The sequence below is a fragment of the Polyergus mexicanus genome, unplaced genomic scaffold, assembly GCF_030449975.1.
Source record: "Polyergus mexicanus isolate NDT 795.1 unplaced genomic scaffold, iyPolMexi1.0 SCAF_12, whole genome shotgun sequence".
NCBI classification, from domain to species: Eukaryota; Metazoa; Arthropoda; class Insecta; order Hymenoptera; family Formicidae; genus Polyergus; species Polyergus mexicanus.
This window is the reverse complement of record NW_027223332.1, coordinates 4,957,794-4,974,423: the sequence shown is the minus strand read 5'-3', so window position 1 is coordinate 4,974,423 and position 16,630 is coordinate 4,957,794. Positions and strand designations below refer to the sequence as shown.

Genomic DNA, 16,630 nt, shown 5'->3' with positions numbered 1-16,630 from the left:
GCCGGCCGACCCCGATTGGCTCGAGTCTGCGCCCTAGCGACAACTCGGGTACACCGGATATAAAATATAGACGCCTAGTGTGTACGTATACATACGCGCCGCTCTGCGCGGTACGCGGCAACACGGGGGTTGAAAAGGAGGAAACTCTCCTCTCCCTGCGACCCTCACCGGAGGGGGAGGGGGAGGGGGGGTCTCGTCCTCCCCGTTACCTGCTCTTCTCTTATTCTATTTTCACTCACCGTACCGGTAGTCTCCCTCTCTCTCTCTCTCTCTCGTCTCTCGTATTCATCCGCTACGCGCTTCATATTCCCTCCTTCCTCTTTTCGTCTCCTTCTCTATCTCTGCGCATTCTCTCGTGTCGTCTCCTCGCTTCCCTCTCGCTTCATCTCATCTTGTCTTCTCTCTCTACTCGCTTCATTCGTGACTATGCGTCTTGTATCGCCTGCCGCAGCGGCACCGATATACTGTTGCTAGTACGTTGTAACTGCTGATGAAACCTCAAGGTGCATACGTATCTACGTGTGAAAGAAAAGGGACGCGGGACGCATAGAACACGAAGGCGAATATTTGTCTTAATTCAGGATATACATTAAATATGGGTACTGAAATTACATTGTCTTTCGCGAAAGCGGCACTAACGACATTAAACTACCTCGTTAGATAGTTTCGCGGTAAAAAATAAATATGACATTTTTCTAGGAATTTATATGCATATTTTTATCGTTGCAGGTCGCATGGATTATTATCAGGTAAGGTAAGGTAAAGTAAGTAACGTGTGGCAAATAGACTGCTAAAACTATGATTAAATTTGGCGAATGTGTGCTTCCTAGTTACGTATTTTAAGTCTAAAGTCTACATTGCCTATTTAGGGACTAATTGCGCGCTTGTTTCTTCACGGGAAATTACCTTGCGCTTAGACGATATCGATTTAGTAGCGCTATACCTATATGTATATAATGACAATGTTCATTAAGTATGTATATATTATAGTACTTATATATACATATATACATTTTTTAATTGGCTATAAAAAGATCGTGAAAATAAAAATATTGTAAATACGTAAATTTCTTTAAGAAGTAATCGATTCGGTTAAAAATGATAGTATATCTAACATTGACGATTACGTTCGTAATGTATGCTAGTTATTGTACAACCTAAAACGCGCCGTGTTATGTTTTTGAATATAAAAAATTTTGTGTTATGTTTCCGTTAAAATTTAGTCGTGTCTCATTACATCATTTCCCTTATATGTAATTTCCAAGAAAAGCATAACAATTTTAAAATAATTAGATGAAAAACATTGTCGGCAAAGTGTGATGGGAAATCATACATCCCATGTGTCATTAATTGAATTGTAAGAGTATTTATTTATATTAACAATTTCTTATCCATTATCATTGTAATTAATTAATAAAAGCATCACTTGGAGCGATAAATCATAGTATATATAAATTCGTTTTCTATATCTTGCGATTTTTCAAAATTTACATAATCATATTAATGCGCCGCTGTTATTGTCGACAGACATCGACAGGAATTTTTATAGCTTTCTTATATAGACTATCATATACCATATATGGACCGTTTATTTTGAAAGTGGTGCAAGTCCATTTTCTCTTGTTTCGAGAAAATTAAATGTTAGCAGATCTGACAATTAAAAAATATAGGTTAATTATGTGAAGTCTGGGAATGTTTGTACTAATTTATCAATATGTAATTTGATTATATAAATTTCTTTTAGGCGAATTTAACTAAAATAATATATATTTCCAGGCTGCAAATGGACTTACACCACTTTCATAATTAGTCAATTGTAAATATCATTTAATTTCAATTTTGAAATAACAAATATCACTTAAAATATATTTCATATTAATACAATTTTGTTTATAAATAATAACAAGAAATAAAATAGAATTAGTATTTTTTATTTTGAACGTTAATTATATTTATATATTGTTAAACTTAACACAAGATATTGGTATTATTAATTATTTATGCTCTTCATGTGGCAGTGTTTTGAAATATTCATGATGCACAGGAGGTATATAAGGTAATAGCTGCTGCATATCCTTATATTTTTCGTATGTAATAGGCCTGGCATCGTGATGGAAATTGGACTTACACCACTTTCATAATCAATGGTTACGCAATTTCTTTTACCATCCAATTTTAAATTCAACAAAGCATTGGCATTTTTTAAGATATTAAATACTAACTAGTTATAAACAAAAAGTTTACACTAAATTAAGCATAAATTACGTCATATTTCATTTTTTTTAAAAAAAGAACTTACACCACTTTCAAAATAAACGGTCCATATATTGATTTCCAGTACGTTCCACTCTTTTGAATTAAGCTATAATGTCATTATATGATACAATTATCTGTTACTTTATTTGTGTGTAATTAAATCCATATTCTGTCGACAGTTATTTAATTATAGATTATCGAAATATTGATTTCCATCGTGTGCTTCAAATTTTTTGAGCTATTTAAAATATTATGATATTAGATAAAGCTTGATCCTGATGTCTTTTGAAGAAATACCTGCCGCATCCTCAATATAAGATTACATTGTTATTTGTAGTAGGGGTGAAGATAGTTTCGAGGAGCTTGCTGTCCATTATTTTAAAATACAGCTACGACGAAAGTCTTAAAATTGGGTAAATCTGTCGGTAGACTAATTACTCATTAGAACCAACGGTGATTCGAACATTATCCTAACACAGCCGAAAACTTGGCAGCGGCTATTATAGCTGCTCGTAGATCCGTTTTCACGGCTGCTTTAACCAGACGCGGTAACAGGTTTCAGGGCCTCGCGATTTCGTCTGAATTATACGCTATATTAAATTACTCGGCCCGCGTCACCATTACAGTTTGTCGCTCGACAAAGTAGATGCGCGGAACTATTTCTGTCGGATCATTACCGTTAGCTAATGGGTGCGAAATCACACAGAACTCATGTTAGCGGAACAACCAACTGTTTTTCCCAATGACATTTTACATAACACGACCTGATGATGTTTATATCCGCGCAGGGGCTTGCTGTTATTCGCTGCCGCGTCATATTTTTGATTGTTACTTTCACTTTTCAAACTTTTCCTCTCAAGTCGCGTTCATGATATTTTTATCTTATATTTTTATAGAAAAATAATATAAATAAAATGTATTATATAATATTGTTATACAAATTATATATATATATACTCCTTGTTTAAGTACGTTAAAACACGAGGAGTACATTATATTTAATAAAGTTATTACGTGTTATATGTAACATTACGTAGACGCACGTTGTACGCTTTTTCCTCTAACGCAGAGAAAGAAACACAGTATGATTTCGCGCAGATGCGGATCTACTCAAGTATTCTCAGGGGGCAGAGATACTGTTGATCGTAAATAAACGATCGTAATCCTTCGTTCAATCGTCCGTGCTCTACGAGCAGTGTATGGTAAATATATTTTTTACATAAAGAAGCAACGCGCAAATGTTACATACGCACACTTGCGTTAGCGCGGATTCTAAGAATTACAATGTCGCGCCTGTAAACGACTTGTACTACTGCGAAACAAAGGTCGCCTGCGAATGTAATATCTATCACGCTAGTCTTAGAAGACGGCACCTTATCAGAATCAGCACCAGAAGCAATACACCTTCCGCTAATTAGCATTCATATAGCCGCGTTGAGCGCCGCGTAATGCGAATACGTTAATTCCGCCAACTGCTATCGCGTTAGCTTTGCGCCTTTGCTGTTTCGCCGAACCGTATTCCTCGATCGTAGAATGTAAACGGAGCGCCGGCATCATTCCGATGCATCGAGCCTCGTACACGGAGAGCAGCCTCCGTGCGTAAGGAACAGACGTGTTTGTCGTGATAACCTGCCTCTAGGACATATGGAATTACTCGATAAGCTCGCGTTCTCCACCAGCTCGAAGTCAAAAGTCAATTCTAGGTTTGCGGAAGAAAACATCTCTACGCTGTCAGCGTTTCCCGAGGATCTAGAGTAAACAACATAATGATAATGGTGATGCCCCGATGTGACTTCATACGATTAAATCATACCGATAAATGTTTTTATAACATAAAGCGCGACGGTTAACTGTCATATAATAATTAGTAATATATTAATTTGTTAATTATTGTTTTATAATGTGAAATTAATATTATTATTAATATTAAATCATTAATATTGTATTAAATTTATGCTCTTATTGCTTATTAATCCTTAATGCACATAGTATCGTTAAGATTATTGATCAGTCTGTTAATTGTTCATTATAAAAAAAATATACATTTTTTTTATTTAAAATCCCTATGTGTTTAATACAAAATAAATCTATATAATATACATCAGATTTATAACTATTTCTTTGATCACGTTAATGTAATCGTCTCTTATCCTCTCATCTTATATCCCCTTAAATCTTAATTTAATAATATCTAAATTTTCCGCTGCGAAGAAATTATTGTTTCGACCAACACTTGAAGTAGAACTTGGAGAAATATAAAATCGTGCAATGCCATTACTTTCGCGAGCTTGTACGCGCAATCTTAATATTAATTTTAATAAACGAGATTGCCAAATCTTCTGTTTCACATATTGCAAATATTGTACTTCCGTTGCTTTCCCTTCCTTTTCTTTTGCAGTGTATTCGTTACTTATATTAATTACTGCGTATCCTTGCGCAATAACTATTAATTCTGTTTTACCTCGATAATTTGTCTTGACGTTACCTTCGAATTATCAGCTAGAATTAACGTGAAATGGCTTGAGCATTTACAACTTGGTTTTTACGAAAGGAGGGTAAATAAAGTATACTGTAATTTTCTTTTAAGGGAATCCTTAAGACGGAGGACGATTAATGCGTACAACAATAGTTGCAGGTATGTGTAAAAATAAAATTATATGTACCTATATATGTATAATATATATAGTATATAGTTATGCGCACATAATATATATTGTAGTATATAAAATAATTTAACTGTTTTTTTGTAAGACTTCAACAAAGACATTTTCTATTACTAATATCATTTAAGAGACTTTATAAGTATAAAAAAAGATTTATGAGAAAACAATAATGTATATTCACAATTTTAAATTTAAATGTTTACGTCGTAAAAGATATTATGCGTATTATGTTACTGCAGGAAATACTTATTGTTAGCATAAGTCTTATAAATACATCGGAGGAAGCGAGTTTCATAAAGTTGAATCAGCAAATATGTTGCCATGATAATTAATCAAAGAATGTGCTTTGTAATGCTCAATGCGCACGGTATTCAATACCTCTGTTCGTTGAATCTGCTGTCTTCGTTAAATTTCGCAGCACGTAAAGCGACGTGTTTATTATATTCGCGGAATAACCCAGCCACCTATGCGGATTATCCATATGTAATTAGAAGAGCTCGCATAATGTTTGAGTGAACGTCTGAGCTGATATTTTCATAATATTTCTATTTATAGATTGTCATGTTGAACGAATTTTAGAAGCTAAATGAGAAAAGACGAGCTGTCAATTGATTATACATATAATCTTAAGCCTATATAACTGATTTCTCCTATCTTTTATTGTGTGTGTGTAAGACCGAGTGTATGTATGTGGCTTATGTTTATTTATACAATTATATTGTACAAATAGAAAAGAAATTGTTTGAGAATATGACTAAAAAGAATAGCTATCAAGAAAGAGAAAAAAATATAGACCCGTATTTCTCTTTCGTCAAAGTTAAGAAATATGATTGTGATTGCGTCTGACGCAATAACATCCCTTAGACAACTCGTGCATGGCATAGAGTCGGACTAGTCACTTGTTATGCATGATATATTGCGGCATGCTTTCTACGTGTCTTCGTTATATTCCCGTTCATATCTTCTCATCGTGCGATAGCACACTCTATTACGTGAATATTGAGAATAACATATCTCTTATTTTTCTTTCTCCCTTCCCCCTCCACGCAGGTAATATTGTAAACATTGTGGAATACGGTGTGTGTTGAAAATATATGAAAGGTAAATCCCATAATAAACATAACGTTTTTCATCAAGTTATATTAACTGTAAATTTAAGAAATACATATGATACATCGATTATTGTCTGTTCGTTTGAATCATTAACGGATAAAAATATCAATACTAATTAAATTGTTTAGTACATATTCGTGTTTAATCCGGATAACCTCTCTATTGAAATATATACGTATTATGATTAAATAACATTATTTATGCCACCTGAGTAAATCAAGGAAAACATGTATAGGCTCGTTCTATAATTTACGTGCAGAATGGTCGTTACACGTATTTACGCTTTCAACGATGCTTCACAGAACTCGATATCATATCGATATAACGAAGAGATTGTACTTGTAAAGCTTGTATATAAACAGCTCATAATATTGTTCATAATTATTATAGGTAAAATATGAAATACATTGATTATGCTCGAAAAGACAAATTAATTAGGTTAAATATAACGAACACCCGATTCTCTCTTTCGGAGTGAATATACATTATGATATGTATAAATAGCAACTAGTCAATTTAATATTTTTAAATGCTATATATAGTTATACATATATATATATATATATATATATATATATATATTTGAATGCATATTTATATAGATACTGGTGCACACACAAATAAATGTAATCCAATAAAATTAAATGAAGCATATGGAATACACTTAGTGGTTTGTTACAATTATATTTGCTCTTCGCATTTCTCTTTTAGTATCTTAAGTTTGTTTACCGTAACTTTAGCAGAAAGAATGCATCGAGTGTGTACGATCCGTCTCAAGAGTTTTACGGCATGAACTACCATCGCTCGCTTGAAATACTCCGATTAAATGTCGGCTGAATATTTCCCTTCTAATGTAAACAATAAACATTTCCGCGAGATGAAAATTATATTCTATTGTATGTGTTACGTTTCTCTTCGTGAATTCTGTTTTAGATCTACTATCTTTCTTCCAATTGTAATGATAAACAGAAAATTATACCTATCTCTTTCTAAAGTTTTATACTGTTATTTTGTACATGTATATTATTATTTACAATAATAATATAGTTTTTATTATTTTTACTCGTATTATAAATTGTGATAAAGATATACAATATTTAAGAGGATTATGCAGAAATTTTAATTTCCATATGACAGATATTATTTTAGATCGACGAATTCTTTCTTTTTATACTCTCTATTAATTCTCTATTATGCGTACATATGTTGATAAAATATAAATAAATCTTTGCGTTCTTATACACGTATTCAATAACAATCTGTCATGCAGACACAAGTCTGCATACGTATATACAAAATACGTATAAGAAAAGTTGGAAACTTATAAGACGTCAGAAAGTTTCTAAGATAATACAACAAGACACAAACGCGTTCTGGCAGCGTCGGCAGTACTACAACTTTCCCAATTTGCTATCTATGACTACAACTGCAGATTCTAACTCAATACGCGCCCCTTAATATTCATCAAATTGGCCAAGCGTATAATGTCTTTAAGGCGTTGTCCAACTTAGCTTAGATCAACTAGATAATACTTGAGCGCTAACTTTTCCAACTAAACATATTAGACATACGTGACGTAGTTAGTTGGAAAGATATCGTAACATTTTGCGGGAGAGATAATGCAAGTTACGTAATGTAAATTATAACATCGCTGCTCTGAGAAATTTCAATATTACGATCCGTTCGTCCCACGACGTGAATTGTATATTCATTTATAATTATAAATCTACTTCTAATTATCCACTGCAATTCGCGCGACGTTTAAAGGGTTTGCCTAAATATAAAGTTAGATTGGCTTCGTTTATTTAGCCATAAACTTAGCTTTCAAACTATTAAATTTCACGAAGATTATGCCGCGGAAACATACGAAGTAAGTTCCTTTGCATACACCTCTACAAAATAAATGCATTCTCCGACGGCTCTACTGACGGCTTTCGTCATGACATAACGCAATGAATATCCGATTACAATGCGTACAGTGTTGTTGAAATCCATATCATAATTAATATACTAGTGAGAATTCCGATATTAATACAGATGCTGAAACACTGTAAATTATATAGAATGTTCTAAATATCGCCCATTTCCTCTCAACCGTACTGTATAAACATTCTCATTTATTTCAGTATTTGATGGTATCAATAATTTATGGATCTTAAATAATAGAAAGAGCGGTATATACATATTTTAATTTTGTAAAGTATATCATGTGTCTCAATTTCCAATTATATTTTAAAATATTAATATATTCCTGTTATGCGATATGTTATTACATTAATTCATTTTCTTTAGAACAGTACTGTTCTAAATAAAAGTAATTGCTTTTTAATAAAAGTTGACCTCTCTCTCTTTCCGTCCTCTCTCCTCCCCTCTTCAAGAGTTTTTTTGACCGCATATTGTATAGCGAATGTATCTCGCTGGATAGTTTTTAATTACGCGAGTATGCGAGAAGCATCGCACTTGTACTTTATTTCAGCGGTCCTTCATGAAAGCATAAAGTATCCTGGATATATCATCAAGTTTTCATAATTCACGCCACTTACCGTGAATGTATGCTCAGCCTGGCCACATCGCTGATATTACTCCTCACGTTGCGCGACATTTTATTCTACATTTATGATCACTATAAGCTAAGATCGTTATTCCCGTAGCCGTATTTTTCACCATTATCGACTAATAGGGTCATAAATCGGACGACACGAATGAAAAAGTGTAGTGGCCACGCGTCGTTATCGTGCGATGATCCACAACGAACGGAAATGCCAATTGATCTAAATTTAAAGCATCAGATTTTATAATAACGCCAAAGTCAAAGAAGCGTTTTATAGTGACAGAATGAACATCATTCTCTCTATATCTTCTTCTCTCTCTCCATATATAATATATATAATCTCAACAAGTCAATAGTACGATTAATATATATAAATTACACGCAACGATGACTATTATAAATGTAAATCACTAGGAAGGCTCGATATTCTAAACATAGTGAAATCAATTATAAGTCGCATAGTAGGTAACCGTGGAATAACCGAGAATCAATTACCGCGATAATCATTATTCATCGTTTGCATCTAATACCCGTATTCATAGTCCTTCCTTATTTTAAGGACGGAGGAAGCCTCCATGAAGGATTCCTTGAATCTGCAAGGCCACCTTGTTTCATAGATGGACCTCGAGTCTCCCTTTCAGAAGGAAGGAATATTTTAGGGATTTTTAGTGACCGACTGGAGGCAGCACCGTCTTTTATGCTGCCTGCAACTAATTTCATATAATACATATAAAAACTTTTTCGTATCTTCAAAAAATTCCACGGGATTTTCCCAATCGCGAATGTATCTTTTCGGAATCCGCCACAGAATCCGATTCTCTGGATTTTCGTCTTCAAATCCATCGTCAGAATCATTTAAAAATTCATTGTCCATTATCCCTTTTTCCTTTATACACTTTCAGTTTGAGAGCGCGACAACAAATAACCACAAAACCACAAATGTAACGAAACTAACTTTTGGAGGTTATATTTGGTTATATTCTGCGTATCGTCTGCTAAAAAGGTCGCATCACTCCTCAAGGAAGCTCGTGACCTTCCTTGAGATAAGGGAGCCAATAAGATTCCTTGTTCGGTCAAGGAAAGTTTATGAAACGTGGAACGAGGAACAAGGAATCCTTATTCCTCAAGGACGGACTATGAATACGGGTATAAGATTAACAGTAATTAGCCGCGCTATTTTCTCTCTCTCTCTCTCTCTCTCTCTCTCGCTCTGCTATTATTAAGACATTTACTGATAGGAACGCAATCAATATAATTAACATCTCTCTCTCTTTCTCTCTCTCTCTCTCTCTCTCTCTCATTACAGCTTTATATATCAAATATGATAGAAACTATATGAACCATAGTTTGATGCCTAATTAGATTTTGTATTTAATGGCAACAAGTTTGAAAACGAGCTATATATATGTATATATATATATGTCGTACTTTTGTATGATTATACCAAATATACATTTGCAATTGTATAAATGAAAAATATTCAATATCACGCATTAAATCGTGCAAGATATTCACACATATCACTATAGCTCTGATTGCAATGTCGATGATACATCGACGTACACTTATCTCCTTACAACCCAGGTGTTAATCTGCTTTAAGTGCACTCCAACGTTCGACGATTCCGTTTGAATTAAGACACGCAAGAACCGTCGCAGAAGTCTGTTTGTCGCTACGACAGTGAAATACAGCGGACCTCGTTAGCCAAATTTCGGTATTATCAACTCATTAGCATATCGTCTTCGGGCCGAGATAGAGATATAAAAACGTTAATCCCCGTTAAGTGCACTCAAGTCCGTCGATTTGTTCGGAATAATGGCGCGACGCAGATATACCCTCCCGTTCTCGTCCAGTCACTCCAGCCGCTCCCTAGTGCTTTGTCTTTCATGCACTCGCTGGAGGATACCGCAAACGTTGCCCACGGCGGCTGCGATACGGTTCACGATCCTGCACATAACGGCCTGCGCTTTGACAAGTTTACGACGTTTAACGGGATGCAAATGTCATGCGGAGGCGCGTCTGCACGCAGGTCCAGCCGAACGATAAAGAGTGGAATACGCGAAATGTCGGGGAATAAAATGAGAGAGATGAAATTGGTGGGTAAGAGAGAGAGAGGGAGGGAGGGAGAAACCGGCATAATTACATGTGTACAGAAGAGGGAGAGCGCAGTGTACTCTAATCCTCGTATAACGGACGAGAAGAGCTTCGGCACCGGAGAATGCTGGCCAAAGGCCAACTGCTAGACAGTAGAAACGGTTGTTTCGGCTGAAAACTATATCACCGCGATAATTCGCTATGGATGTGACGCGTATGTGCGCGCGATGCGCGCCGAGAACACGCCAAAGCGAGCGTAAGTACTTACGGCCACCAGTTGCCTGCCTGCTCTTCGTCGGCCCATAATAATAGAGATTACCCGTTATAGATCAAGTAACTTTATCACTGCAACGCGAGATATTATACTGACTGTATTAAAAGAATAATCAAAGATATTTGGCTGAAATATTAGAGAAAGACGTTCTTTCGCAATCACATAACGCAACTTTTCGAAGAACGTAAAAAAAAATTTGAAAGAGAGAGAAAATCGTTACATTGAATTCGAAAATTATTTTACAATTGGCGTCGAATGTGCATAAAAGAATCAACATGAATTTTAACAAGATTCTAGATATGTTCTTTAAATATGAATTAGCTTTATTCTATTATATACAATTCCATAGCGCAATCGCGATCAATGACTTGAAATAATTATAACATCCAGCTATTTCAATATAATCAAAATTTTGACCTATTTGATTTATTGCCACATTATTCATACTATAATTACTTATTATTTCAATGCATATTTAAAATATGCAATTTAAAAATGCTCCACATTCGTATCAAAATATAGAATAGTCGTTCGATCGTAGCACTGCGCAAAAACTAAAGTACTCGAAAATATTTACGGAGCTGTGTCCATAAGCGAGCGATGGCTTTTGGAACTGCAGCTACGCGTTTCTCTCTTAGCATTTGGTATATTTACACCAGTACTAGACTTTGCTGGCGAGTGTTTTCGTCTCGCTGACTGTATCGTTGGCAGCTCACTGCATATATACGCGGTGAACCTACACGTATGTAAGTACTTACGACCACCAGTTGCCGCCTCTTTCCCTGGCGTTACATCCATCGAAGTATAAAGCGTCGTTTAGCAGCTTGGACGGGATAGTTTATTGATCATTGCGGCGGAAGCAAGAATTACCTTCGTTCGCGCCCTTACATCGTAAATATAAAAGGAACATCACGGTCCTGACAATTGCGTTAAAACGTGGTCTACCAGAGCGTTAAAAATAAAATTACTTGTATGAGTTAACATATATAAAAAAAAAACCAAAATATTATAAAATATATCAGATACGTTCAACTGAAACGTGGACTAACATCATTGTTCTATAAAAATCTCAGTCTATGTTTCACTTGAACATACTTAATATATTGTATATATATATATATATATATATATATATATATATATATATATATAATCGCGATTACATCTCCTATTAAAATATGAAACGATTTATTTCTAGTCTGTTCGCTATTCCAATTATTTCGAGTTTGCATGGGCGAATAGCGCTTACACAAGATGCTTACAATTTTGCTGGTCTCAGTCCTGTGAAAAATGAACATTTCGCTTTTATTTTCGTCGTAGTCTCTAACGAGATATTGATACAGCAACGAGACTGTCTATAACTTTCTACCCCAGGAACGCATATATAGACTCTTCCGCAGTCACTCGTCGTTACGCGAAGGATGGGCCACGGTAAATCCACGTTAGTATGTGCGGAGGGTTGTGAATGTACCCTGAGTAACCACCCTTCTTGTTCTCGAGCACCGTCTATAACATCGTTCCTGAGTTCCACAGGACATCGCTGGACGACTTGAAAATTTATTACCAGGATAGGAGGGAAAAAGGCTGCGGAGAACCCGACTTCCTGGCGATATACTTGCCTGCGCGCCTGACCCTTAATTCCCCCGGGACGGACAGAAGTAGCGACTTTAAATTGCGTACACCGCTTAACCGGTAGATTTTCCGGGAGTCCAGGATAAAATGTTTCCCGCGATACTTCCTTACTTCCGGCAACGATATCTGCGTAAGGAACGCCGGGCCCGAAATGTTCGAGAAGTTCTTTCGTATTTTCTTTGCGACGATCGTTGTTTATGATATCGCGCGCAATCGGTACAAAAATATAAATGTTAAATATTTTCTCTGTGCGAGAGATAAGAACGAATAAGCACGGTTATAGCTGTTTGTTCGTAGATATATACATTTATTCCTATAGAAAGCGAATAAAATTGTCCATAAAATCTTGTCGTTACATCGAGAATTCAACGCATGAGATATATACTGGAAGATTGTCTTTATATGCGGTGCACGCAAAGGTCTGAGCCCTCATAAAGCCGTCTTGTATAAAGCGTTACTTAAATGTACCGTGAACAGATCATCCATCCTGCGAAAGCGATCCACGATCTCCGTTTTGGTAGATACTTTACCATGATAATCCGAGCTTGTGGAAGGATCGATGGACACGCAACGAAGCTCAATACGGTAAAAACAATCGTCGATAAACGTGATACTACTCTTTGCCATATATAATAATATTAAAGAATACTGTTGTGTCTATTTATAATTTGCGGAGAAAAAAAACATTTCTTTATTTGCATATAAACAGTTTTGATATTTTTATATCTGGTCGAAACCAGCTGTCAGTTGCACTAAAAATAAGCTGACAGCACCAAAATTTACCGGTTGTGATGTACACGACTCGCAAATCATACTGGCAATTATTTACGTCTCCGCGAACTAAAACGTATAAAAATATGAGGCATCTTGTATTTTACATGATATTATGATATTCGTAATAGACAAAAATTAATAAGTGCGTTTGTACAAATCACAAGTGGTTCATAAATTCTCTCAATAATGTTCATTTAAATATCTAGATTTAACTTCTCAAATCCGGCTTAATAAATGACTTAATAAATTATAATAATCGAAAATTATATAGGTGAAGAGATATATATAATTATACAAATCTTTCGTATAAAATATTTTAGTTAAATTATATCTCTCTCTAATTTGAAGAAATATCAAAAATATTATATGTTTAATGTTTATATATTTTAAAAATTTGAGATAATATGATATTTATGTCAATTAAAACTATATGATGTATTGGCCGATATTTTGAAACATTTTTATTGTCAATAGAATTAATCAGAAATAAAGTGCTGTCCTCGCAAGGCGAAAAGCTACACATAACAAGCACAAATAATAAAATCGATCGAACGTTACCAGCAGGTATACACACTGTTAAAGATACATTGTATCTCTGTTTCAACAGAAATTATTCAAGTACGGATGTCAGCTTACCGTTTATAGATTAAAACGAATATCTTTCCCCGTTCAGGCAGTTTCAAATCTCCTGGCCGATACTATATCGGACGAGAAAGTGAGAGAAACCAGAACGGATCTCTCTGATCATCTACCAGCATGAAACGACATACCGACTGCGTTCTCCGTGAATCCGGTATGAAAGCACGGACTTCTCTCGCATCCGAAGAGATGCCGCCATTGCAAACGATGTACGCTTGTCAAACGTACTTATAATGACATTTCTATAATTAGAAATATATATTTAGGAAAATTCATTCTTTTTCCGCATCACGGAATCCATCACGTAACGATTCCACGATGCTTCGTGTGGAGCATGAATGTGAGCTGACAGAAAAACACGAAGATGTACTCTTGCTTTCCGATCGCAGTTTCTTCCAAAAAGTCCTTGATGCTTTGCACTATTTGATAATGGCATCAGACAAAAATCCGGGCGCCCGCAAATATTTACGCAGTCGAGCTTCCATAATCTCGGAAAAACGACGACATTTGCGTAATTATAGATACATCCTCCATCCGTTCAGTATGCTTAGGTATTTTTATATATATTTTGTTAACAAATTTCTCTATAATTTGTCTAAAATATATATGTACGTATGTTTTCTCGAATAAAATATTAAACTAAATTAGATTCTTCGTAGCATAGATTTTTCTGGGATATCACAATGATTTTAACGATAACACTTTTACTGCTGACTGTTCCGTATCATGTTGCCTTCGAAATAAGCAAGCGTTCGCATAATTGGACAATTTTCAAAAACTTCCTGCTTTTTCTTTGTTGCCTGGACATAAATGTTAATTTTATGACAGGGTAAATATAATTTCATTAATAAAAATATAAATCTATTTTTACATGTGAAAAATTAAAAATTTTATCCATTATTTGACAGATATTTTGATACGATGCATCACATTGTTGTGATGGAGCCAAAAAAGATAATGAAAAGATATATGAAATATGGCACTTTTTTTTCGGATTTGCTGGGCTCTCTTCCAACTGATATCGCATTCGTTAACATATGGCAGGAATATGCAGTTACACGCGAATCGATGTCTTTGATGTGTGGACTTCGCGCTTTTTCTCTCGCTTCTTATATGGATAAAGTTGCTTCCGAGTATAATACTCCAATGGCCCTCTACGAAGTTTGCATCGTGATATTTTGTCTTATAATAGCGTTTCAATGGCAATCTTGCTTTTACTGGCTGGTGCCAATAGCGACGACTTCCCTGTCTTTACCAGAGCGTCCCGGCAACGATTCTTGGATACACGAGTTCAATCTTTGGGAAAAATCGAAATCTCGACAATATCTGTCCAGTCTTTTACGCGCTCTCACTGTTTTTCTCTCATCCGGTTTTCTATACAGAAAGCCGAAAAACGAGGCGGATCTCACGCTTATGATAATCTTACAAATCTTAGGAAGTTTAACTATCTGGATCTTGATAGTTCGCGTGAAGCAACTTTTCAAGGGCGCTAATAGCTCTAAGATAAAATATCAAGACAACATGGCACAGCTCAAACAATATATGAAGCATCGACAGCTACCGTATCCGACTCAATATCGTATCAAAGCTTACTATGAGTTTTGCTTTCAACAACGCTACTTCCGCGAGATCGAGATCCTCAACACCCTATCTACATATATGCGCCAGGAGATCAGTATGCACGCCTGTCGTAAACTCGTGGAGAACGTTACATTCTTCAAAAATCTACCGCTTTTATTATTGGCGCGCATCGTAGCCCTATTAAAATCTGAGAGATTTTTGATAAATGACGTGATTGTACGGGCCAATCAGCCGGGTGATTGCATGTATTTTATCGCTAGCGGCACAGTGGCGATTTATACAAGTACCGGAAAGGAGATATGTCACTTGGAGGATGGCGCGTATTTTGGGGAAATCGCGCTGGTTATGCCGGACGAGCGGAGAGTGGCCAGTGTCATCGCTGTCGAAATATGCGAATTGTATCGTTTGGATCGCGCTGATTTTGCCAGAACAATTCATCCGTATCCCATGCTGTGGGAAGAAATCAAGAAAATAGCTATCAAGAGACATGAAAGGACGACAATACTCAATACACAGTAAATAATATCGCGTAGATATTTTACTCGCGGAGATATTATTGTTTTTATCAGATGTGCTTTTTGAAAATGACAAAAACTTTTACTTTTGCACAACTTAAAGTTACGATGTCAAATATTGCTTTTAATATCGATATTTTTTAGATAATTAAAAGCAATACTCATCTAATAATGCGCTATATCGGGAGCAAATAATATTGAAAACTGTTCTACGATCATTATAATTTAATATCGAACGTATCATTGAAACGATTAATCGAACGATAAATTTTAAAAGCCTCGATTATTTATCCTCGCAACGTAGCATTAGATTACTGATATTTATTTATGATATTTATCGATGAGATGGTACTTTGGAACAATGCGTTCGCAATTCATGCCTCATCCATAGTTGTTTAACAGATATAATGTGTTCTAAACTTATCGTAACGCACTAATGTCAGGTTGCAAGGACCGTCGTTGTTAGTATTAAAAGAATTGTTAATGATTGTTGACGATAATAGCGGAAAATTGTTAAAGAACCGATAAATTTCAAGAC

The 16,630-nt window shown here is 35.3% G+C and overlaps 1 protein-coding gene across 1 annotated transcript; it reads left to right on the top strand.

Annotated features, from left to right (window-relative positions):
* The first annotated feature begins 14,314 nt into the window (after window positions 1–14,314).
* On the top strand, window positions 14,315–16,096 carry LOC138938382 (potassium/sodium hyperpolarization-activated cyclic nucleotide-gated channel 2). The gene is made up of 3 exons (XM_070305297.1): window positions 14,315–14,547; window positions 14,661–14,825; window positions 14,905–16,096. The coding sequence occupies exons 1-3, from the start codon at window positions 14,315–14,317 to the stop codon at window positions 16,094–16,096; spliced, it is 1,590 nt and encodes a 529-aa protein (XP_070161398.1).
* The last annotated feature ends 534 nt before the right edge of the window (window positions 16,097–16,630 follow it).

Bases quoted from the DNA above. Each gene is read 5' to 3' on its own strand.
- LOC138938382 (XM_070305297.1), top strand. From the start codon at position 14,315: ATGCTTCGTGTGGAGCATGAATGTGAGCTGACAGAAAAACACGAAGAT. The intron at 14,548-14,660 runs GTATTTTTATAT...TTCGTAGCATAG, and splicing joins CATCCGTTCAGTATGCTTAG to ATTTTTCTGGGATATCACAA. The intron at 14,826-14,904 runs GTAAATATAATT...ATTATTTGACAG, and splicing joins AATGTTAATTTTATGACAGG to ATATTTTGATACGATGCATC.